We start from the raw sequence: 26,410 nt of genomic DNA, 5'->3' as shown, positions 1-26,410 counted from the left end.
GCTTTGCGGTGCTTGCTTTGGTGTCATGCAGGGAGTACATTTGCACTGACGTGTAACACACCAGGGCAGCGGCTATGAACCTTGAAGGGAATTGGAAGTCACTGTCGTTGTGCCACCATGCTTATAGGTGTGGTTTAGGTGATCATACACCAACCATTAACTTCGCTCTGCATAAAACAAGCCAACGGCATGCCACCGCAACTGTGCAATAAAAATAATAATAATGTAATTAAGAAAATTAACATTTAAAAACATGGTTCCTTTTGACTCCACCACGCCTGAGAAATGATATTTTAATTCGCCCTTTGTTGTACAAACTCGCAAAGCGGGCAGCCCTCATTGATTCACTACCAAATTTGCAGTAAACGACTCGAGGACATGAGAGAGGAGCAGTCAGTCTCTCGTTTTCATGCCCCCCCCCCTCCGCCACCGCGATTGTGATTGCGTCTGCAGACACCGAGCAGAGCCGGCCCAGCCACTAAGCGACCCTTGCAATTGCAAAGGGCCCTGTGGCCAGCAGAGGGCCCCCTAGAGTCACTACTAGCTAGCGGGTGAAAAAAATCATACATCAAAGGGGCCTCCAACCAAATTTTGCTTAGGGCCCCCAAAGGTCTAGGGCCGGTTCTGACTAAGAGAAACGTCTGGCTCCCTCGTGGGCAGCTGGGTAAGGATGACGACTCGATTCCGTGCCCTGGTGTACGGAGGTTAAGGGAGTTCTAACGCGGGCAACTAATTCACTCTGTTGCGAAGTATTTCGATTTTTTTTTTACATTTTATATTTTCTATGACATTACAGACAGCGACGCATCCTTCTGAAAGGCCGATGCACACGCATCGTAATCAAGGTCTTCTCCGGTTGTGAACCAGTGGATGGGAAAATACGGGAAGAAGAGGGAGACGTTATTGGAGAATATAGGATGATTACAGGGGGAGAGGGAAAGGGTGGTGGGATGAATTATCATTACGGAGGGAAAGTCAAGACGAGGAAGGAATCAACCATTGTGGATCGAAGTTTCTAGATAACTGTAAAATATTGGGGGGGGGGGGGGGGCAAGTTTGGACAAAACTCTGCTCCCTTCAAAGTCTCGAGAGGCGAGTTGGTCAACACGTCCTGTGTTTGAGATTCCGTGCACAGAGGAATAGTGCATAACACATACACGACTAACACCGGTACAGTATTGTTGAGAATATCTAGCGATATGAATTTGATTTCCACATTGCAGCACACAATTTTTTTCTTCCCCACAAACCGTACACAGTGAATTGAGCTCCTGTTTTAATTAGTACACGTGTACTAATATTTTCGTTGTATAGCGATGGAAATGAAATGCACCACCAAGGTTCTTGCTTCAACAATCACACCGCCGATCATGAGTAATTTCCACTTAGGATTCTGACGACAACAGTGTGACTTGTGTGGGCTGACTGGTTCAGGGTAACACTACTTATATATTCCGTGGATGTTTGCATTTGTGCTTGTAGGGGTTTTGTTGTTGCCTTTAATCAAGTCAGTTGCTCAATAAACATTTGCAGTGGCAGCTCACCAATGAATGCCAAGTGTAACCTGGAAATGGATCATTTACTCGGTGTCAATGGGAAAAAGAAATGGCACAGCATCGAATTATGTTTGTCATTGCCTATGATGGCACTACGAATGCACTGAACATCTGATCTTTTGAGTAAACAGCGTATGGGCGGTGGCGGTCAACAATTGAGAACAAGAAATTGAATTAAAGTTTTTGCATCAAACGACTGCAGTGTGTGCAACCCTTTTTGCAAGCCGCTACTGGATGGATTGCCACCCTCCAATGCCTGATCGGTCATGGGGTGTTTCTGTGTGACGATGGTGTTCTTCAGTGGCGATTAATGAAGGAATGGGGGGGGGGGCAGGACTGGTTCAGATATCACTCACTGCTGATGTTAGTCACGACCAGGAATCCAACTCGGGTGACCAATGAGTTCACGTTTTCCGACAACCACTCCGTCAATGCTCTCCCCCCTTCATCAGTTCAATAGAATGCATGCATTGATGCCCTGTGAAGTTCTATTCGTTTCATAGAATGCGCGCAGTTATGTTAAGTTGTGCTAACTGGTATTGAAAACATAAAGCAATAGGAACAAGTCGGAGGCTATAATGTTTAGCGTTTTTAGTCGTAAATTGTACCAAAACTTGGCATTCTGACATCAGTGATGCTGTCAATGTGTTATATATATACAACTGTATTATCCGGATTACAAGACGAACTCCCCCCCCCCCTGTTTGAGTAGATGAGTTCTCAACGTTTAGAAGAGCCACACGAAATCTTAAATCTGTATTTAACCAATCTCGATTCAAGGGGGAATTGCTCGCCAAACACTGCGGGTTGAATTGTTGTGAAAACAGCGGCGTACAGGGTCAACATATGAACCGGCAGAAATGCACAACATTATTTAAATTATAAGTTTTGCAAAAAAAATATACAAATCAGTGCAGTATAAAGATTAAAATTAAGTTTTTACTTAAAACTTTCGTGACTGCAGGAATTCATATTCTTTGGTTCTTTCGGTAAAGTCACGTAGATAGAAAACTAAAATAAAATAAGAAAAAAATTAAAGGTTTTTTGCTTTTATTTTTATTAATGTTTTTATTTTATTTTATATCTACGTGACTTTACCGAAAGAACCAAGAATATTAAAATAAAGCTTTCAGTAAAACACACAATAAAGCTTTCACTAAAACACAAATGTAGACTCCAATACGGCATTGTATAGCGTGTCAACTGGCCTGGTTTTACGACAAATTCGAATTGATTGCAGCACTTACGCGAGCAAGTTGTGAAGATTGTTTGGATAATAAATTACGTGACTTTACCGAAAGAACCAAAGAGTAATTCCTGCAGTCACGAAAGCTCCAAATTACGTTTAAGATTGTTTTGAAGAAAATATTTCGTGTATTCCTCCCCAAGCGCTTCACCATATGCGACTGAATGTCGCCATCTGGTGGGCTTGCTGACCGCATTTAGAAGTGAAATGTACCGCAGTCATCGGATTACGCGACGCGAATTCCCCAGCCCCCCCTTATATTATTCCAATTTAAAACAGGTGGAGAGAGTGCGTCGTATACTTATAGATCCAGTGAGGCAGGTGCGAGCAAAACCCATATTTGTACAACAGCATCGATCAAGATTGAACAGCATCGATACCGGGAACAGGCTTCGGGGTGCATCTTGCTTTTCCGGAGTGTCTTATCTTGAGAATAGGGTAATAGCGAATAAGAGCACTCCCACCTCCACCCTACTAGTTTTATAGTTCATGGACTACATTTTATTCTCTGAACAATGCGGCATGTTGCTGGTACCCGAGTCGGCGGCTGTTTAGCCACTGAGCAGTGATGGTTCTATGCCTGCAGCCATCCCATTAATTTTTTGCGTAGAAAACCAAAGTAGGCCGTCTCCTGGAGGGCGGACGTTAAAATACCTTGGTGGTACCATTGAACACACAAGGTGTACACGGTTGTGCGCGGTTGTCGTAACGCCCGAATAATAACAGCATAGAAAATCCCTTTAAGATAAACGTTGAGAAACGTTGAGAAACGCGACACGTTAACTCGTGCAAAAAAAACCTGCGCAGAGAATTCCACAAAGTTCTACTTTGGTGCATAGCATATACAATCCTGCCAGCGAACAAGCAATCATTGCTGTGTCATCAGCCACGGTCATTCCACGGCTGGATGAAGGCCTCCCCCAAAGCTACCACCTGCGATGGAATAACAGTAACCCGCCCAACGCCTGCTCTACACACAAGCAGAAATGCATCGATCCATCTCCTTCGGTGGACCGTATTTCCCTTGCACGTTCCATTCCTTGGCTGCCACTCACTCCGTTATTTATTCTCTGACCAAGTTGTGTGTAAAATGTAAATCTCAAGGTCGTAGATCAAACAAATTTGGCGAAAATGTTCTGCAATAGCAAGGTAAATTTATTTAAAAAAAAACAACGTATTGATGCCTATTCTTTGTGTCTTTCTGTAAAGCCACGTAGATAGAAAAAATAAAAAATATATATATAACGGGTTTTTCACCTGGTGACGATTACTTGTGTTGCGATCGAAACGTCGTGATATTTGTATTATTTTTTCTATTTACGTGGCTTTACCAAAAGACCCAACGAATATGAATTCCTGCAGTCACGAAAGCTTGAAGGAAAGTATTGATGCATGTTATATTTAAATTAAAGTACAGAAATATAACTTTCCGCGTAGATATATGGCAGCTTTATAGAGTTGGCATCGATGCGTTCAAAATACAAATTGGCAAAAGTCGAACCTTGTCCCATCGTGGTCAATAAATTCCATGTTTACATTCTCTGATGATGTGTAAATTATACAATTTTACGATCGCTTTTTTGAAATTCACGTTCATCAAGCAAGCTCTTGAAAGAAATTAAGAGCACAAAGAGAAAGGCCATTAGCTAGTCTGTTAGCATCACGACCGTTTGATGATTGAAGTGCTACTTTTGGCTTTGTACTGTTTAGTTGATCATGTCTCCACAATCCCAGGTCTGCATACTGTAATGGTCACAATGATAAGCAAACCAGTTTGGTGATGGAGAAATGAAAGATAGTGTCGTGGAAACACTGGATTGTCTTGGAGTGACCTTGGCATATTCCAAAAAAGATGGCGGCATTGCTGATCTCAGGTGGCACGATGGCTTTAATGAGCAGCCACTGGTGACACATGAGTATGATGATGATTACAGTTGCACTTTCAATGTAAATATAAAATGGATAGTACAGATGAAATGTAAACTGTAAACGTGAGATTTTTCTTTGACTCAAAAGTGTCTGGCCACAAAAAAAAACAAACGCGTGTCTCCATGGTAGAACGAAGAGTTTGTGCTAAATGTATAAACGACTGCTTGTTTTGTGAACAATGGTGGTTGATTGCAAAATGCAATAGATAAATCTGAAGAAAAAAAAACAATATATTTAAATAAAACCTTAATACATTATGCAGTGTGTGATATTTTGCTTTGCAGCTTTCAATTACACAGTGATTAATAGCGGCTGTCACATTTAAGTCGTTTACATTTTCACGCACAATACGGTCGTGGAATGATGGTCGATTATTGCAAATGTGAATAATGCGGGCGTATGGTAGAGGTTTGCATTTATTATTCACTGCATTTTCTCACACAGCGATTGCGTGCGATGTACACGCACGTGGGAGATTTGAAGGGTACGGTTAGTTGGAAAGCAACGTGCGTGGTTCACATTTATCCTGACATTGTCTTTTGGAACACTGCAGCACTGCCCTTGCGTTCATTTGAACACCGCTCGGCAGAGGTCGCAACCGGGTACCCGATACCCGTACCCTACCCGATACCCGGCTACCCGTACCCGGCCGGGTACGGGTACCCGTTTGCGACCCTGGTGCGGCCGGGTACGGGTAGGCCGTGAGTCACTGGTGAGTAACTGTTTGTCACTCATTTCCCAACGTCTTGTCTCTTCTCACAATTCAAGTTCCTAGAATCAACTCACCCGCGCCTGCAACAAGGCTTCATCCCAGAGGTCGCAATCAGGTACCCGTTTGCGACCCTGGTGCGGCCGGGTACGGGTAAGCAGAGGTGTGGACTCGAGTCATGTGACTTGGACTCGAGTCAGACTCGAGTCATGAATTTGATGACTTGCGACTCGACTTGGACTTGCATAACAATGATTTTGTCCCACCTATGAGATGTGGACTCGAGTCATGTGACTTGGACTCGAGTCAGACTCGAGTCATGAATTTGATGACTTGCGACTCGACTTGGACTTGCATAACAATGACTTTGTCCCACCTATGAGATGTGGACTCGAGTCATGTGACTTGGACTCGAGTCAGACTCGAGTCATGAATTTGATGACTTGCGACTCGACTTGGACTTGCATAACAATGACTTTGTCCCACCTATGAGATGTGGACTCGAGTCATGTGACTTGGACTCGAGTCAGACTCGAGTCATGAATTTGATGACTTGCGACTCGACTTGGACTTGCATAACAATGACTTTGTCCCACCTCTGAGATGTGGACTCGAGTCATGTGACTTGGACTCGAGTCAGACTCGAGTCATGAATTTGATGACTTGCGACTCGACTTGGACTTGCATAACAATGACTTTGTCCCACCTATGAGATGTGGACTCGAGTCATGTGACTTGGACTCGAGTCAGACTCGAGTCATGAATTTGATGACTTGCGACTCGACTTGGACTTGCATAACAATGACTTTGTCCCACTTATGAGATGTGGACTCGAGTCATGTGACTTGGACTCGAGTCAGACTCGAGTCATGAATTTGATGACTTGCGACTCGACTTGGACTTGCATAACAATGACTTTGTCCCACCTATGAGATGTGGACTCGAGTCATGTGACTTGGACTCGAGTCAGACTCGAGTCATGAATTTGATGACTTGCGACTCGACTTGGACTTGCATAACAATGACTTTGTCCCACCTATGAGATGTGGACTCGAGTCATGTGACTTGGACTCGAGTCAGACTCGAGTCATGAATTTGATGACTTGCGACTCGACTTGGACTTGCATAACAATGACTTTGTCCCACCTATGAGATGTGGACTCGAGTCATGTGACTTGGACTCGAGTCAGACTCGAGTCATGAATTTGATGACTTGCGACTCGACTTGGACTTGCATAACAATGACTTTGTCCCACCTATGAGATGTGGACTCGAGTCATGTGACTTGGACTCGAGTCAGACTCGAGTCATGAATTTGATGACTTGCGACTCGACTTGGACTTGCATAACAATGACTTTGTCCCACCTCTGAGATGTGGACTCGAGTCATGTGACTTGGACTCGAGTCAGACTCGAGTCATGAATTTGATGACTTGCGACTCGACTTGGACTTGCATAACAATGACTTTGTCCCACCTATGAGATGTGGACTCGAGTCATGTGACTTGGACTCGAGTCAGACTCGAGTCATGAATTTGATGACTTGCGACTCGACTTGGACTTGCATAACAATGACTTTGTCCCACCTATGAGATGTGGACTCGAGTCATGTGACTTGGACTCGAGTCAGACTCGAGTCATGAATTTGATGACTTGCGACTCGACTTGGACTTGCATAACAATGACTTTGTCCCACCTCTGAGATGTGGACTCGAGTCATGTGACTTGGACTCGAGTCAGACTCGAGTCATGAATTTGATGACTTGCGACTCGACTTGGACTTGCATAACAATGACTTTGTCCCACCTCTGAGATGTGGACTCGAGTCATGTGACTTGGACTCGAGTCAGACTCGAGTCATGAATTTGATGACTTGCGACTCGACTTGGACTTGCATAACAATGACTTTGTCCCACCTATGAGATGTGGACTCGAGTCATGTGACTTGGACTCGAGTCAGACTCGAGTCATGAATTTGATGACTTGCGACTCGACTTGGACTTGCATAACAATGACTTTGTCCCACCTCTGCGAGTCAGACTCGAGTCATGAATTTGATGACTTGCGACTCGACTTGGACTTGCATAACAATGACTTTGTCCCACCTCTGCGAGTCAGACTCGAGTCATGAATTTGATGACTTGCGACTCGACTTGGACTTGCATAACAATGACTTTGTCCCACCTCTGCGAGTCAGACTCGAGTCATGAATTTGATGACTTGCGACTCGACTTGGACTTGCATAACAATGACTTTGTCCCACCTCTGCGAGTCAGACTCGAGTCATGAATTTGATGACTTGCGACTCGACTTGGACTTGCATAACAATGACTTTGTCCCACCTCTGCGAGTCAGACTCGAGTCATGAATTTGATGACTTGCGACTCGACTTGGACTTGCATAACAATGACTTTGTCCCACCTCTGCGAGTCAGACTCGAGTCATGAATTTGATGACTTGCGACTCGACTTGGACTTGCATAACAATGACTTTGTCCCACCTCTGCGAGTCAGACTCGAGTCATGAATTTGATGACTTGCGACTCGACTTGGACTTGCATAACAATGACTTTGTCCCACCTCTGCGGGTAAGGAATCAAAACCCGTTTGCGACCTCTGCCGCGCGATGCTGCCCCGTTAACTTGGCATTTCAGCGGAATTTCGAATTCAATTTAATGAGATAACAAATGTGCAGACATGTGTTTTCTTAATAGCATAAATAAACAATGGAAATTCCTGAATTTGCTCTCATCACAATTGCAAGCACAGTCATACGTGATTTCTTATTCAAATGAGCATTGAGGCAGTGCTGATCTCTTATTTACAGTGCAATCCTAAGAGAGTATATACATAGGAAAACCACTGCTGACCTACGCACAAAGTGGTGCTCATTTGTTCAACCCAGAGGGATTATGGGCCGAGTCAACTCATAACCAGGATTTGAACAAGTAACCCGTCAGATTTGCAAGCTGCTCACTCGATCCGACTGAGCGCGACTCAGTCAAGCCGCGTGTCTGTGGACGTTGAAGATTTGTGCAGCCCGACTTTCGAGTTACTGAAATTAAGCATTCACCGTTAATGTACAAAACTGATTAAAGCAATGTCTCAATGCCTTCAACGAGTTATGCGTGGGATTTCTTCAGGAGCTCTTGGTTTCCTACCACAATGCCAACTCATAAACGGAGATGACCCAGCATCATCCCAATGCAAGACTTTCTAGAAAGAAAAAGTGCTCACGGTATAAAATAAGTACGTACATTGAAAATCTCGACAAGCTTGCTGGGTAGGATACCTCGGGAAGTTTATCCTGCTACTCTCAGGAGCTTTGATAAGTTATCAATATTTGGCTGTTGCAGACTTTGGCTTTTACACTGAATATTTAAGAATGCTAAACGTGCAGTTGTTACTTAAGACAACCTGAAGTGATTCACAGTTCTTGAATAAATTACGTAAGTGTCAAGGTACATTTCTTCTTTTCGTAAACTAATGATCACTGATGTCATGTTTACAAGTTCGACTCCGTTCATGCACACACTGGCCTTTTTCTTGACACATTTCATGAATATCACTTCCCACGCATTACCAGCATGTGGCGCTGTCCAATGGCTTAACATGTGCATTTCACGTTATGTTTTGACATTTATGCATGCCGCAAGTAGCATGCAACAGCTTCCATTTTAAACAAACCTACCACTTGTCAACGATCTGGGGACGAATATCGGGGATGGAATATACACTTCGGCACTTTGCGCTTCCTTCAATCAAACTGTGACGCTAAAATGGGTTTGCATCACGCCACTCCTGGCATAAGGTCCTGCAACAGAAGGAGCTCTCAGCAGCCCTTCGAGAAGTGGTAATTTGGCCTGCTCTACCACGCTAGCCAGACATCTCGAGAGAGGTGGGAATACCCAGAACGTTAACCATTACATCACGCAGCATTACACGCTCCCTGCTGAATAAACTAAAAAGGGTGTTTTTGAGTAGTTATTACCATCAACAAGTACACGAATACTATGGTAATGTATAAGTATTAACTATAAACATCTGTTAAAATGACATTGTTCGGTCACAGTAATGATTACACATTAAGGCATCTGATATATCATAAACATACAAAATGACTGTTAAATGACAATTTAATCTTTTTATTTCATTCCATCATAATTCAGAACATAGCAATTTTACTCAATTATTCTCCATAAAGGCATCACCATTACAAAAAAAAACCCTTAAACATGCACCATAGCAAATGTTGAACAATCACGATTCAAAAGAAAGTCAAAATAACATCAACAGGCTGCAAATATAATTGTAAATATATTTTTTAATGCGGTTAAACCCCTATTCTTTCATCTAAACCCAATGATAAAATTCCACTTTAAATGCATTACATTTTTAACACCATGAATGTGTGAAATAATATTACTTTGCATGTGAAGCTGCTGTCGCGATACTGATCACAAGCAATGGATGGATAAATGCAAAGTAGAGTTTGCATCGGGTATGATAAAGCATAAGATCACTATTCGCACCATCCCTTGGTAGTGGTAAATTTATATTTCCTTTGTCAACCGCGGCGTTGTTGCAAACAAAGCCCATCGATTGCCCTCCCTGCTCCCATTAAGCAAGCAAAACATGGAGAAATAACATCAAGACTGTTGTATAATGTCGCAAATTTGGTGCAACATGCCCTTCCAAGTGACAAGCTTAAAGGGAAAAAAAAGTCACACATTTTCTAAAAACGTTTTGCTGTTCCATGTTTAGAAACTCTTCATTAAAATAGAGAACAAGCCAATGTACGTAAACTGCAAAGTCGACAAATCTCGTTGCTTGAGCATTCACTGCATCCTCCCTCCTCCAAGCAACCTGTTATCTCCCCGTACAGCGGCCGACATATATATAGGCGAGAAGCTTCTGCTTCAACGAATAATCAGTGCGCAATCAGCATTTCCTTTTGAGCTGCCACTTACACTCGCCTGCAGCAGCTGCTTGCCAGCACTCGACATTCGTGACGTTTGAGCTTACACTCATTTACACCCTCTCGTGCCCGTTTTCGTGCGACCACTTTTGCACACCTACCACTTCTGGCCAAATCGCTTCTTGCACAGTGTACCAATCTAATATACCTTACAAGGTAAGAGGCAATAACTCTGTATATGTATAATTATATACAGCGTATATACGCAAATATGGCTATTCAGTTGCGGGAGAGATGACACTGGTCAAAAGATAGGCGTTTACATTTGTGAATCAACACACAAGGTAAGTTGGCCTTTGCTGCATCCCATTTCCAGTATTCAAAATAATATCCAGGTTCACTTGCCCAGCTGCAAGCACAGACCAACATATGTTTTAAGCTGCACAAAAAGGAAATGTAAAGTGTACACAGTAAGTACGTTGCATATCCCACCGTCACGCATTCCACTTTTCCCAATTAACTGCCCACACCCATTGATACCATTTGCACGTGGTGTAACCATATTTTTTCCATAGATGTTACAAATTTTGAGTTTCACACTCAGTAATGTTATCATTCTCACATACATTCGCTTACTTCGAAAGAAGTACAGTAAAGCATTTTTATTTTGTTTTACAGCAGTTTGCACTTCATGTTTATCCAGTAACCTGTTTGTGTACGGCATAACTAATTTTCCATATGTTCCCATAACTGCCTATACCTTAGTCCCCAGGGAGTTGGAAATACACGTCCGTTCAACGAATAAATTGTTAACGCCAGACCTGTTCAATCTGCAATTCCTAGCATGGACAAGCAAGGTGGGTGAACCAGGACATTAACTTGAATTTTTACCAATTCAATTGACTGCAGTCAAAGACAGTATTAAAATGGGGAGAAAAAAAAACATTTACAAAAGACAGAGACAATCAAGGCAAATACCATCGGGACTTTAGGGTAAGTGGCCAGAACATCCGTGTAGTTCTCGGACGTGTTTTTGCGTGCACCGCGCTTGTTGTTCGACATAATGGGTTGCGCCACATATTTCCATGCCAAACAACACGCAGATAAAAACCCAAAAACACATCGGTGAGCGATACAGCACGACCGCGAAAACCTTATGCAGTTGCGCTACAGCGTTGCCCGGGGAATGTGTACGTGTGCACTATTTCTTCTTTGTTGGGGATGTGGGGGCGATGGGAGAGGTGGGGGTGGCAGGTGGCGAGGCAAGGGGGTGGCTGGGTTGCGACGGGGGTTGTGGCGGTGGTGGTAGGTGTGCACATTTGCGACCCTGCAGATATGCTCGCAGGGCTTCCCCGTCACGGTTGAGCCACGCCGCATTAAGGAGGATGTTTTCGCACGACTGCTGGACCGTGCGCTCGGCCGATGGGGTTGGGTTTTTTTCAAAAAACTCCTGCGCAAAGGGAAAAACGTCGGTCAATAACGAGTGCCGAAGGCGATGCTGTTTTTTTGACCGAGTCACAAATATGCTCAGTACTTAGGCATGCAACGACCATGGCTAGTCAGTGCAGGTTGGTGAAGAGGAGAGTCCCAAGTCTGGTTCGGATGTCACTCACCGCTGATGTTAGCCGTGGCAGGGCATAAAACTGCTGGGTTTGTGGCACAATGCACTAACCACTTGCCTATTGGTTTAGCAAACCAGCACGGTGAATTATGGTCAAACAAGACCCACTGTTGATGTGACGTGGTAACACATTCATCCAGCAGTGGACTGTATTAAATGTATTGAACGTGCCGTGCGGTTTGAACGTTCTCACGTGCCAATCGGTGTGATCGTTACCGAAACTTAACTGGGTTCAATTATTCATTCCTTAACCTATGGAACTGATGATCAATTTCTGAAGTGATTATCAAAAAAATGGCAATTGATTGAGAACCTTTGTAAAATATGATTTGCTTTTATTTGCATAAAATGCAATCTAGATTTTATACACGTGGTGATTTCCAACCGAAGTCTGCTAAAATCAATAAGGTAATTACTGTTTAAACGTGTACACATTTTGCATGTGGATTGACCCACCTTGACTTGGTTGGCCTTCTTCTCACTTGCAAAGTTGTCGGTGGTCATCTGTCATGAGAGAACATTTAACATGCAATCAAGTACAGGTAAGGAACCAGTAAAATTGAGAATGCTGAAATGTATACATGATTATTTGCTATTTTGTGAATAACAGAGTTTTGTATTATTCATAATCAACGTTTTTGGGTTTAGATCGCGTTATTTATAAATGTGTCGTAACCCTCCACCACCCGACACGGCCAATCAGTAAAAAAGTGTCACGTTGACAAAAGACAAATAGTTCACTGCTTTAGCCCACCGGTGTGTTGAAGCGTGAAACCACAACATTTACAATTTGAGTACGACGTTTCGCTGGTAATTGCATCCAGCATCATCGGGCAATTCGCCAGAATGGTGAGGCTCTGCTGTGTCTCCCGTCCGGGTGGTGGAGGGTTACGACACATTTATAAATAACGCGATCTAAACCCAAAAATGTTGATTATGAATAATATTGGTCGCGAAAGCCTACGTGTTAAACAGTTTTGTATTGTTGCAATATATAAAAAATGATGCAATAAAATTATAGTCGAGTTAATATATTATGCCATATTCCCATTAAATATTCATGTTGCTAATGAACATGACATACATATATTCCCTGAATATAAATGAAGGTACAATTTTGATATGAATTTTGGAATGTATTGCTTAATGTCAGCTAAAACACATACGTAATATTATTGTGTTGTGTTTAGTTTGTTTTCCTTCCCCCGCACCTCCGGTTAGTATGGTTGGCCACGTTTGGTGCGAAAGAAGTTCAACATATTCTTGGTTCTTTCGGTAAATTTACGTAGAAGGGAAATAAAAAATTTGTAAAAAATATAAAACAATACAATTCTCACGACGTTTTGACTGCAACACAAGCAATTATCATCAGGTGTGAAATCCACAGCAAAAAAAATCACACCTGATGATGATTGCTTGTGATGCAGTCGAAACGTCGTGAGAATTTTATTTTTTATATTTATTATTATTTTATTATTTCCCTTCTACGTGACTTTACCGAAAGAACCACGAATATGAATCCCTGCAGTCACGAAAGCTTTAAATCAAAAGTTCAAAATACATTCACAATCTCACAAAACACTCTCCCGCTTGGAAAGCACTACGCTAAGTATATGCTCCAGTGCTTTACTGCAGGGGCCAACAAGGTGAAGAACCCCACAATTCCTTAATGAGCCTAAACATCGGGTGGCCTGGGCCCTGGGGGACACAGCGATGCCTTAATGGTGTGGGTCTGCGAGCTTGCCGAGGATACCCAACCGCTGTGAAAACATAACGAGATGACACAGCTGGAAGCCAGGGGGCGTACGATACCTTGATGAGTCGAGGCAGCAGGAAGCCGCCCTGATAGCGGCTGCTTAACTCGGCCCACTTCTCCTGAACAAAGCGCCAGGCCATGCTCATGCCCAGCTTGCTGCTGCCTGCCACGCCCCCAATCACAAACACCGTGTCCTGCGAGCGTACTTCCTCCTGCAAGGTCAGAGCGCGCGTGGGTTGGGAGGAAAGAAATGTATTCAATTAGATTACACGCGTTGTACTGGGTGCCGTTTGCAATGACGTCTGAAATTTCGCTCCACACGCCGGGAGCTTGTTCAGAAATTGAGGTCAATTCAGAAACTTGACTTGGACTCCTTTTCACTTGCAAAGTTGTTGGTGATTAATTCATATTTTGTGAAAAGAATGTTTAACATGTCGTAAATTCAGTTGCTGAAAAAACTCCCAGCGGGCCAAGGGAAATGTCAGAACACCATCCCGAGCGACACTTGTTACAACCTAAAAAAACACAACGCAGGGCTGTACAGTACAACCACATAGATCTACGGAGTAGTACAGATTGCAAGCTCTGGGACCTACTTAAGGTCACCTACTAAAGCAGTCAAAGACTCAGTTCTTGGGAGCTACCCCTCGGGAACTATGGGCTTTTCTTGGGGTGACCCGCTCATCGGTAGAGCGAGTGGCTTGCAATTGGAAGCTTGCGAGTTCAACTCCTGGATGGGGGTTGAGACTCAGCCCATCATTTCTGCAGGGTCCACACAATAGCAGTAGAGAAATCAACAGTGTTTGTCTTTTGGTTGTATAATGAATGTGTACTTTCCACCACTGGCTCAGGACTATGAACAGGAGATGAGCACTGCCTACACATGCCCATTTGAGCGGTAAATCACTTTCGCTTGAAGTGAAAAGCTTTGTTCATTTACCATCTTTATTCTCACTTTCAATTATATTTGACACCGTGTGAAAAACATGATAATGATGGCAATTTGTGCCCAGCATCAGTTCTAATGCCATTATTTGGTTATAAAAAATATATATATCAATGTGCAGCCCTGCAATTGCTTTATCACGCCACTACATGAAGAAGGGCCTCCACTAGAGGGAGCTCTAGGGAGGGTACGTTGGCCTATTCTTCCACACTAGACAGGCATCTTCGAAGCGGTTACAGTACTCAGACTTTACCCCACCACACGTGACCTGCCGACCCACTTTGGCGTGTCATTTATTTTGCTTGGGGGACAGAGGCAGTATGTACGCATCTTCCTTTGGTTGTATAATCATTAGAATTCATCCCAGAAAGATGCGTAATAGTTCAATAACTCCTATCTGAATGTCAACGTCAACTCTTCCGATGGAACACACCGAGTGGGCTGGAAGCCACCCCTTACCGAAATGGAGAAATTGAGGACCTTTTGGAGCAACTCAGCAGTGGGGGAGGCACCAACAATCCGTTCAATCCTCACCCTCTCCTCCAGCTGGTCCGTGTGCTTGTGCATCTGTGAGAACAAGCAAGCAAGGCTCATATGAACCACAATACCTTAATTTCGTCAAAGGAGCATAAACCATCACGCCAACTGCATTCATCCTCACAGCAGCGGCTTTTGGCTAACCATCGAACAAAGACGGTCACTGCATCGCGCGCTGTCATCTGCGCTTCTGCGGCCGTCTAGAACGCTCTTCCTTCCGATATTAGGAAGCCACTGAAGCTATGCACTTTTAAATCTAAATGGAAAACTAATTTCTTTAGAACTGCTTTAGTTTATTGTTGTCCTTCCCCCGCACCTCTGATTAGCATGCTTGGCTATGTACGGTGCAAAAGAAGTTCAACATACATACATGATCATTATCATAGCCAAGTGTCTCATAGGCCAATGGCTACAGACGTTAAACATTGGCACATCGTATGTCGATAATGCAACACGCATCTAAAAAATGTTCCCAAACCCCGCGCGGGTGCTGCATGCACACGCAAAAGCACGTCCAGGGTTTCTGTACGGACGTGAGCATGGCTGCACACAGTGACTTGATTTATTCAAGAAACCTGATAATTTGGCTGCAAAACAGACTTTTCCCCAAAGGACTGCCTGTTCAGCCTGGGGTAATGAGGCCACTGTTAATTGGTGTCCCCATTAAAATAAAAAAAAAATGGGGTGGCTATTGAGAGGGAGTGTGACACTACTGCCCCTCTTGATGTTTGCACCACCAGCAATGAGCCCTACTTGATGGTCAACTGCCACACCTGCCAGCGCAGACCTTGAGTGGTATTCAAAAGATATGCACGTTATCTGGACGCACCGCCACGATGTGCCAATCGTATGCCAAAGTGATGTCAAATGGGCATGCCCATTATTCACCCTCCCAACCCCGCACCAACCCAGCGTGATTCGCTCAGTTGTAAAAAAAAAGGCCGTCTTCTTGGTTCTTTCGGTAAAGTCACGTAGAAGGGAAATAATAAAATAATAAAAATAAGACATAATCAAATTTTAATTCTCACGACGTTTCGGCCACAACACAAGCAGCCGTCCTCGGGTGAAGAAACAGAGCTGTCGGACGCTGTCTTTCCCTTCTACGTGACTTTACCGAAAGAACCAAGAAGATGAATCCCTGCAGTCACGAAAGCTTTAAATCGAAATTTAATATGTGGCTGCTTATTTAAATAAATTATTTTTGTACTGCACTGTCTGTCTCATGTGCTCAGTCTGAATTATTCTGTCTCATTCTCTCCGTTAAATCTAAATTTCATCATCGACCATGAGCTATCCATCGCTGGACACAAGGCCTTGCGCAAAGCCATCACCAACCCTCTAAACCTCCAAGACACTCGCTGGGAGACACGGACCTTCAGCAATGTGTCCAGCACAGCCGAGTCGCCGTGCTTCAACACCGTGACGTAAACCTGTGGAGACAAAATGAAACACCCTTTTTTTTAAAAAACGATATTGTATATATTAAATGTATTTTTTACATCATTTGTATTTAGTGTTCATTTCATGAATTTGGCGGCATCATTTAAGTTTTTCTCAATGTCTTAGGTTGTAATTACCAATCAATGTAATTAATATGAAATTCCCCCAATTAGTTTAATATTTGCAGTATGCCAGACATCTCCCGTAACAGGAATGGCTCCACCAAAATCAGCCCAGTTGAGAGATTTTACTGTGCAATTTCAGAGCGGATTGGTTCATATATTTTTGCCGAATAATAAAAACATGAACAAATGCTACAACGGTAATTTGATTTAATGTTATATGGGACGTTAAAAAAATGGCAACATTCTTACTTGCCGACTTGCTTATAAAATGTGTTGACCTCTACGAGCCTATTCAATTCAATTAAACGTTTATTTGTTATACACGGAAAAACCAATGAATCCAGTTACCCAGCTAGTTTGCACGGGAGATTCGTGTTGCGTCAGCACCGAACAAGAATAGGATCAACGTAACACGTCCGGAGGAAAAGGCAACAACGGAACTGAACGCATCGGAGGTACAGGCAAAAATCTGCAAAGAACAAAACTCAACAATATTAATAATATAAAATAAGATTAGGCTTTACCCTTCCTGGCAATGACACATGAGGTGTTATAACATGTTCAAACACCAAATAGATAGCTATTGCATTAACCACACGTACGTGTAGCAAAACATGCAAAGAAACATTCCCTGATAATATATGCAGTCTCTAAAACTGATTGGCCTACACCAGAGACAACCTTCTTTATGTTAACGGCTCAACAGAGCTATTTATGCTTTTATATTTGCATTGCCATTGTACTGTTTGCCTTTGACGTTCTCTGGTCTAACACTGTTGAGACAAGGCCATAAAGAAGGCTGTCCCTGTTGTAAGCCAATCAGTTTCAAAGACAATGCATATATTATCAGAGCAAATGTGTTTGCATGTTTTAGCCACAATTATGTGTGGTTAATGCAGACCTGATGGCTTGCAACCGGTGTCCATTTGGTGTTCGAATGTTATTGCCAGAAAGGATGAAGCATATTTTCCTTATTTTATCATCTTGATACTACAAAAAAGGTCCCATATATATCAACAATATAAACTGACATACTGCACCAAAAAAAACATTAAGTACTGCAGCCATGCCATCTGTCCCGTAGAACAACCCACTCGCTCGAGACTGCTCTGAGGCATGTCTACGCACGTACCATTTGGCGCAGATCAGGGTGAAGGACCTTCTTGCCCTCTGTGTGCTCGTGGAAGCGCCGGCGAGCCTCCTCCAGTGTCGGAGGGTGGCCTGCCCGGCCCAGGCGTCCCAAAGCAATGCTGCGGAGCAGGGCATCCAGGTGGCCTGCGTAGAGGTTAAACAGGAGAGGACATACACACCCCCCCCCCCCTCCTGTTAGACAAACTGTAAAAGATAAAGCATTTAAATTTCGATTTAAAGCTTTCATGACTGCAGGGATTCATCTTCTTGGTTCTTTCGGTAAAGTCACGTAGAAGGGAAAAAATAAAATAATAAAAAATAATAAAATAATTCTCACGACGTTCCGGCCACAACGCAAGCAGCCGTCCTCAGGTGAAGACCAGGTCTGTCGGGGAGACAGCGTCTGAAGTGTGGTGTATATTCAGACGCTGTCTCCCCGACAGACCTGGTCTTCACCTGAGGACGGCTGCTTGCGTTGTGGCCGAAACGTCGTGAGAATTATTTTATGTTTTATTTTTATTATTTCCCTTCTACGTGACTTTACCGAAAGAACCAAGAAGATAAAGCATTTGTTGTGGTATGTATACTGCACTCAGAATCACATGTCTATAGAAGTGTGCGACAAAAAAAAGGTACATGTTATTGCAGATGTTTATTAACCATAAGACTCCATTGTGGCATTACAGTTGGACCACCTCTTAATGACCAGAGCCCAATGTGTAGTGTAGAGTAGTGTAGTGTATAGTGTAGTGTATAGTAGTGTAGTGTATAGTGTAGTGTATAGTAGTGTAGTGTGTATAGTGTAGTGTATAGTATAGTGTATAGTAGTGTAGTGTATAGTGGTGTAGTGTAGAGTAGTGTAGTGTATAGTGTAGTGTATAGTAGTGTAGTGTATAGTAGTGTAGTGTATAGTAGTGTAGTGTCTAGTAGTGTAGTGTATAGTGTAGTGTATAGTAGTGTAGTGTATAGTAGTGTAGTGTATAGTAGTGTAGTGTATAGTAGTGTAGTGTATAGTAGTGTAGTGTATAGTAGTGTAGTGTATAGTAGTGTAGTGTATAGTAGTGTAGTGTATAGTAGTGTAGTGTATAGTGTAGTGTATAGTAGTGTATAGTAGTGTAGTGTATAGTGTAGTGTATAGTAGTGTAGTGTATAGTAGTGTAGTGTATAGTAGTGTAGTGTATAGTGTAGTGTATAGTAGTGTAGTGTATAGTAGTGTAGTGTATAGTGTAGTGTATAGTAGTGTAGTGTATAGTAGTGTAGTGTCTAGTAGTCTAGTGCCTCCATAGAACCCAATGTGTTCACTTACTGACCATTCCCCTATTAACCACGGGCTGTTGTAGGTACAGAACATATTAATTAATTAATCATGTTTCTTTTAATATTATGTTTTTATGTTTTTAGTATCTTTATATATTAATATGCATTGTTTAAATATTATAAAGTACGTTTAATTTGTGAAACGGGGTCACTTTCAATGCTATAGGAACGAATTAAGCCTTTAACGTGTATTTCCTAGACTCGCTTAATGACCAAATCACTTAATGACATGAAGAGAGGTTCTACTGTTTATATATATTTAAAAAAAATGCACCATTTATAGCAATAGCATAGTTTTTTGTTTCACACCCTACAAATGGAATACCATTGTATTAGTTCCTTCAATTGCTGTCCACTGTAGAGAATGTACTTTTCAGATGTAATTGCATACACATTAAACGCTGCTAGTGACATTAAATCAAAATCCATATCCAAAAATGCAAATTGAGCTTCATCTATCATCATTATCATTATCCATGATTTATCAACTGCTTCCTTCAGTCATCGCAACTCTCGCAGTCTGGCGATGTAGCAACCTACCTAGCACATGCACTATAGCTAATTTAAATGCTCCATCTCCTTGTTAGAGGTTCAACCTCTTGAGCACATTTGCTACCTTGGCTATCATTATTCTCTTATTCTCTTCTAATGATGTGTCCCTGCCTAAGTCAATCGTAAAAAAAACTATACCTTGAATTAAAACTAAAACATCGGGTGGCGCAAGCTACAGCTACATATTGTACGATAATCTATTTGACACTAGACACAGCCAAAGCCACTAATGCGATCGCAACCTCATTGCCAATGCCTTCTACCATCTGCCGCAGCTAATGCAGAGTGGACACGTGATCTGAAAGATGTGCCCCGAACATTATCCCCAACCATCTGCTCTTAGGTCTTCCCCATAATCGCAAAACTGATGGAGATCACTTCCACGCTCGTCCCATTACCTGGACATCCTGCGTCCTGCCCACATGGCCTATAACTGCATTACCATTTTTTTTCCCTCAAGTTTATACCTTCCTGTCGTGTTTCACGGGACTGAAATGGCAAGCTCACGGAGTCACCCGATGAGGGTGTTCTACCTTCTCCAGGCTTGGGGTCCCAGCCGAGCCGTGTCCCGATGGGTGCGAACAGGTCAATGACATAGTCTTGGAAGTTGGAGTAGAAATCGGTGTTGATGAGAAGAACGGCAATGGATGAGAGGTTGCCGGACAGGTCCATCCACACCGTGTAGTTGGTCTCATTCTTGAAGGCCTCCAGGACTTTGAGAACCTCCACTGCACTCACAACGCCTGCACGAGCCTATTCATGCACGCATGCACGCAAACATGCAAACATGGGTATAAGCATACCGCATGCATGCATATAGTAATTAGGAGTAAGGATGCATCAATTCTGCAATTGAAGTATGATGTTTAGCCTCATTATATACACGCGTGAAATGCACGCAAGGATTCATCATGTTCTCTTTATATAATAATTTCAGCGCTTTGTCAAACGACTGCAGGATGAAGGCCTCTCCACTGTTGGGGGTTGTTGGAACGAAAATTCACAATGCTGCTGGTCAGTGCAGGTTAGGACAAGAGAGGCCCAGGACTCTGGTCAATGGGTACATAGCATAGTATAAGTGTACTTTTCCAGCAATTGTGTCCATTCACTGGTGGATGAAGGCATTCCACAGCCAAGCAATTCATGGAGAGTTATTACCCATACTTCACCATGCCACTCAGTGTGGGTTGATAAAGGCAGGCAGCATTTATGTGAAAGCATAAAAGTACAGTACAACAATGAATATTGCTACAATGCCCATCATGTAGCCCCGAAAGTTCCATGACCACTTGTTTGAAAATTGGCACGTCACAATGAGCATTCCAGAAACGTCGTGATTTCATTTAGTTGTTTTCATTTTTAATTATTTTATGATTTTTTACCTACGTGACTTTACCAAAAAAACCTAAAAGTATTCCAGAGCTTGTTTGACGTAAACATACATAGACAATGTGCGGGGAAAAAAGGAAATCAGTGCATGCATATATAATATCCCTAACTGATTGCGTACAATATTTCTATACAGGAGAAACTCAAAAACAAGAATCACCAGAGCCATGAGGTCATTCTGAAGGTCCATGCGGTCGCGTGCTGGAAGAGAGAGGTCTCTGATGGCTGGGATCAGACTGTAGAGCATGTCGCTGGTGTAGCTGACGCGGCAGAACCCCACCGTGCCCGGATTAAGCTGGGGAACGAGGCGAGTATTGATGAGTGACAAAACCCACTGGGGTAAGCAGGCATAAACAGGGGATCAATTCAAGTGTTGGTGAAAAGCAGTATAGACCAAAATGCTAAATGGTGTGCCTAAGCCATCTCATCCGATCTTTACGATATGTAGAAGCGCCATTGGTCAAAAAAACATTAATTATTTGCCATTAAAGGCAGTGTTAATGACATTAGAGCAGACTATTATACATGTACGGATGCATCGAGTATTCAATTCATATCAATTGTTATCCTCACGATACATACGTCTAATCTTGCACGTGTAAATATATTATTTTCGATCGTATAGCTTGTACGTAATGGGCCATGTGACCCCTGCTGCCACTAAAATTGAAACAAAATGACCATAGAATTGAATCGTGACCCCGACTTGTGACAATTAATAGAACAGCAATGGGGCGAATCGTTACATGGGGATGGAACACACAGGTGAGTTCAGCGCATGAGGTCGCACCTTGATCCAGTGCTTTGGATCGATGTTTTTGATGGTGACGGTCATCTCAGGCTTGTCCAACAAAACTGTGGTGTGTATGGCATTGGGATCCTCGCTTGTCGAGACGCTGATTGGCACCATCCATTGCGGGCATATCTCACCTGTCGAATATATCGTGGTCAATTTTAGCTCCAAAAAATCCTCACAATTCCATGAAATATAAAATATCTTGAAAACATATTCTTAGGTTTTTTCGGTAAAGTCACGTAGGTAAAAAAATTAAAATTAATAAAAGTAAAATAAAAATAAAATAAAAATCACGACGTTTCGGAGGCAACACAAGCTTCCGTCTTCAGGTGGAACCGTCACAGCACGATTGCTGTATCAAGTAAGAGAAATTGATGCAGCAATCGTGCTGTGACGGTTTCACCTGAAGACGGAAGCTTGTGTTACCTCCGAAACGTCGTGATTTTTATTTAATTTTACTTTTATTAATTTTAAATTTTTACCTACGTGACTTTACCGAAAAAACCTAAGAATATGTCTCCTTGCAGTCACGAAAGCTTCAAATCTAGAATCTTGAAAAAAAAGTTGGGTGTTCTATATTATATAGACAAGGTTTTTTTATGCTCAAGTGAGTGGCTTAAATAATTAGCAACTCAGCAAAAATCAATCCTAATTTATTAATACATCGTATCTATTCATTAACTTCAAAGGCAGTAGTATCCAGCTATGCCAAGTTCCACGAAGCAGGGTTACGAAGGTATTCATAAATTCCTGCATTAAACACATACATCCACTAATAGTAACATTAAATCATTTATGGCCCTTTGTCAATCCAATGCTGGATGAAGGCCTCCTCACAAAGTATCATTCATGGGTGTTATTTGACAATACTGTATTTACTATGCTGGTAAATCTGCAGTCTGGATGCACTGAGCTATTTAAGCGATGTTTGTGCCTTCTTCAGACTCAACAGAAGAGAACGCTTGTAATCATTGAATGTTTGGAAAGTTGATTTGGAGTTTATTTTATCAACTGCCAAAACAGTCATGACACTTAAGCAGTTTTTAGGTGATCAGTCGTACCAGGGCGTCCCGCAATCAGTAATTACATTGGCTGGTAAACTGCTTTTCACAAGAAATATGACTACTGGCTTTGATGGTATAAATGACGCCCAATAGTCCTCTGTTTAAATATGTGGGGTTTATGTTTACAGAAGTGCCATGCAATTCCATTTCATTACTCAGTCATTACTTTATTACTCAACAACTAACAATTGTAAAATGTGTACCAAGCAGAATGTTGTGCTAATTCTGTTAGAATTTTAGTCTGTAGAAAAAAAACATACTTTTTAAATGCGAACATGATCTACAGACGCCAAGGCCTAAATAACGAAATATAAAAATTATCAAAACCATTTATGAATATGAAACAGCCATAATAAGATTACATGAAGTAATTAAATCCGATTTGTAATGGGAGTCAGCCAAGGCAAACCAGTCTCACCCAAATTATTCAAAGTAACACTAAAAGATATTCACTGAAAAATTATTGTCGTTGGAATAATGGAATAAGGATGGTTGGTGAAAGTATGAAACATCTCAGCTACACTGACAATGTATCCTTCACCAAAATGGTAATGAAATACAGGAAATTACTGAATAAGTAAACAAAGAAACCTGTAAAGTGGCACGAAAGGCAAATGAGCAAAACAAAAGTCACGTACTAATTTGATAAACCTGAGCGAAAACGAGAATTGTCGGAGTGGCGCAACGGAAACAAAATACAAGAGTGTGTATGGAGTCAACTGTGATTGTTGAAGGCAGGATTAGTGCTCTTGTTTGAAAGAAAAATGAGCGATAACGGGAGTGCTTTTGATAAGCAACGTACTAATGTACTTAAAGAATAACGTTTTAAATTCTTGCACATTACATAGCATGACCTATGGATCGTTCCATGGAATCTGACAAACAACGTGGAACAAAAAAGCTGAAAAGTACTCCGAGGAGTGAGGAGTGCTGCTTGATAGGAATTACAATGAGAGCCAAAACAAGGAACATGTGGATAAGATCCATCCAACCTGCCTATGTCAGCTGTTATTTCCGACTCTCTGTGCGTCTCTCTCTCTCTATGCCTCTCTTAGATCTCTCATGCTCACATGTCCTTTGCATTGCACTCTCATGCCGTTGGGTTGCACTCTCATGCTCACATGTCCTTTGGATTGCGTTGTCATTCCTTTTGGATTGCACCACTCTTCGTTCTTACATTAACATGCTAATCTCTCACATTAACATGCTAATCTCTCACATTAACATAGCCACTTCCGTGCCCTCGTCGAGGAGGCCGCTCTCCCTTCTATCTTACAGTTACATGCTAATTTCTCACATTAACATCACGAGCCCCGGCCACTTCTGTATGACCCTTGGGCTACACCCATTTCAAACCTTTTAAAACAGTCTGCCTCAGCAGCAGACCATGCTTTCCCACCTGATGACGGACGCTTGTGTTGCGCCCGAAACGTCGTGATTTATTATTTTATACCTACGTGACTTTAACGAAAGAACCAAAGAGTATGTGGATAAGAGTACAGATGGAATTGAGAGCCATTACACCGACTTAAGAAAAGTGGCCTTTGGCAGGTTATGGACATCATAACATCATGAGGGAAGGTGATGACAGGTGATTTAAATATATAATTAACGTTATTTAGTTGATCAATTATGAATATACATCAAATGAGGGTGAATGCAAGGATAAACGGATCTTGTAATCATACCAGAAAAGACACCCCCGGCGCAAAACTTCTTCTGTGAAATTTTCAAAATCCTGTCTTTGCCTTGCTGTCGTATAACAAAATAAAACATCAACATATTAACGTTCAGCCTTTACAGTCACCGCTTATTTTTTCACCGAGGAAAAACATTTGATAACACTTGTGCTTTTTTAAAAAATTAAATGTACTGAAAAGGAACGATGAAATCAGCTCATGCAGTGGTATTATGTGGATTTTTGGCTCGCAGAACATTGATGGCTGCGGATTGCATGTATGCATGTATTTTGAACTGCTTTCACACTGTACAGAGCCAACCATGCTAATCTAAGGTGCGGTGGGGGGGGGGGGAAGGACAACAAACTAAACACAAAAATCACAACTTGCTTCTGTCCACATCCACTCATGTGTCCTTCATACTTTCCGCAAGTAAAAAGGACACGAATTCTGGACGACTTCATCCAGCAGTGGAGATTATGTCATGGCTAATGAGGACGAATGAGCACGGCTCCGATGCGGAAGTGTGCGAATCCCAGAAACGGACGGGCGAGGTTGGCGGCGAGGAAGGTAACGGGCACAGCACCTGCTCGGCTGTCACGTGCAGCACAGGGAAGCCCATCTGGGTGGTCCAGGTGCACATCACGGCGCTCACGGGTTTACCGCTCGACTCCTCCAGGCAGTCCCACAGGTCCTCTGCAACGCAGCCGCGTGTTGCATTAAGCGCCCACGCAGTACGACACATTTTACATGTATCCTGGTGATGTACAATGATCCGGTGGCTTTCTTCTCAACAGGTGATTAACTAGATATTGTGAGAGCGATAGCTCCATATCTTACAGAGGAGTGTTAAAGTATTGAATAGGTGTACAGTGCAGTCTCCAACTAGGATTCACTATCTCTCTGGACCCAGTATTTGTGATGAAGAGCCATTGCCCAAAAATCACCAATTATACAAATAAAGTGGATTGAGATTTGTTGGAGACTTGTTGAGACTTGAAATAATTCTGACCCACACTACTGGACATCTGTGAAAAAGAGATTCACAGCTCACCAAATTTCTCCCGGATAAATAAAGATTCAGATTTTGATTCTGAAATAAAATAGTTATCTAAATTTATCGCCCTTACTTCAGTGGGGTATCTATAAATGGGTCACCCTATATGATGTAACTTACAGCCCTTTGTTAAACCACTACTGGATGAAGGCCTCCCCCACTCAACGTCAGTCATGGGGGTTGTTTGACGATACTTCAGCACGCTGGTCAGCACGGTTTGGTGAAGGAGAGGGTGAAGACCAGCACAGGTGAAGATGTAATTCACCATTAATGTCAGCCATGGCCGGGAATCGAACTCGGGTTGCTGGGTTCATAGCAGAGTGTGCTAACCACTGGTGTCACCCCCTCCACCAAAATGCAATACAATTTGGGTTTATAATATCTAAATGCGACTGTATCCCATGCGAAGATGGCGAGCAGGGCAAACTGCAAATAAAGAAGCAAATGTAATTTGGTAAAAAGTCGAGTATAACTTTAATTCAAATCTGTCAATGATGAGACAATCCATCACAACAGAAAAAATATGCCAGTTTTGTACCCACAGTGCACATTTTTGTTTGAAGTAAAAAAAACGATTCAATAAACCAACTTAATAGACTAAGAATTCCAGCTCGACAGCATGATACAAGTTAAAATAAAGTTA

General features: G+C 42.4%; 1 protein-coding gene across 1 annotated transcript in view; it reads right to left on the bottom strand.

The window, feature by feature from the left end:
- Positions 1-9,568: 9,568 nt before the first annotated feature.
- Positions 9,569-26,410, bottom strand: part of LOC144724651 (puromycin-sensitive aminopeptidase-like) — a 38,323-nt gene continuing 21,481 nt past the window's right edge. Inside the window, exons 13-23 of the mRNA XM_078603949.1 lie at positions 25,297-25,406; positions 24,720-24,783; positions 21,962-22,101; positions 21,332-21,466; positions 20,316-20,535; positions 17,915-18,057; positions 16,591-16,647; positions 15,140-15,247; positions 13,791-13,946; positions 12,435-12,482; positions 9,569-11,807 (exon numbers count right to left, since the gene is read on the bottom strand). Of these exons, the coding sequence (XP_078460075.1) occupies positions 11,559-11,807; positions 12,435-12,482; positions 13,791-13,946; positions 15,140-15,247; positions 16,591-16,647; positions 17,915-18,057; positions 20,316-20,535; positions 21,332-21,466; positions 21,962-22,101; positions 24,720-24,783; positions 25,297-25,406 (1,430 nt within the window). The 3' untranslated portion in view covers positions 9,569-11,558. The remainder of the gene's footprint in view (positions 11,808-12,434; positions 12,483-13,790; positions 13,947-15,139; positions 15,248-16,590; positions 16,648-17,914; positions 18,058-20,315; positions 20,536-21,331; positions 21,467-21,961; positions 22,102-24,719; positions 24,784-25,296; positions 25,407-26,410) is intronic.

This window comes from Lampetra planeri, chromosome 21, assembly GCF_965212315.1.
Source record: "Lampetra planeri chromosome 21, kcLamPlan1.2.h2, whole genome shotgun sequence".
Taxonomy (NCBI): Eukaryota; Metazoa; Chordata; class Hyperoartia; order Petromyzontiformes; family Petromyzontidae; genus Lampetra; species Lampetra planeri.
The sequence above is the reverse complement of the archived record's forward strand: the minus strand, read 5'-3'. Positions and strand labels throughout refer to the sequence as shown.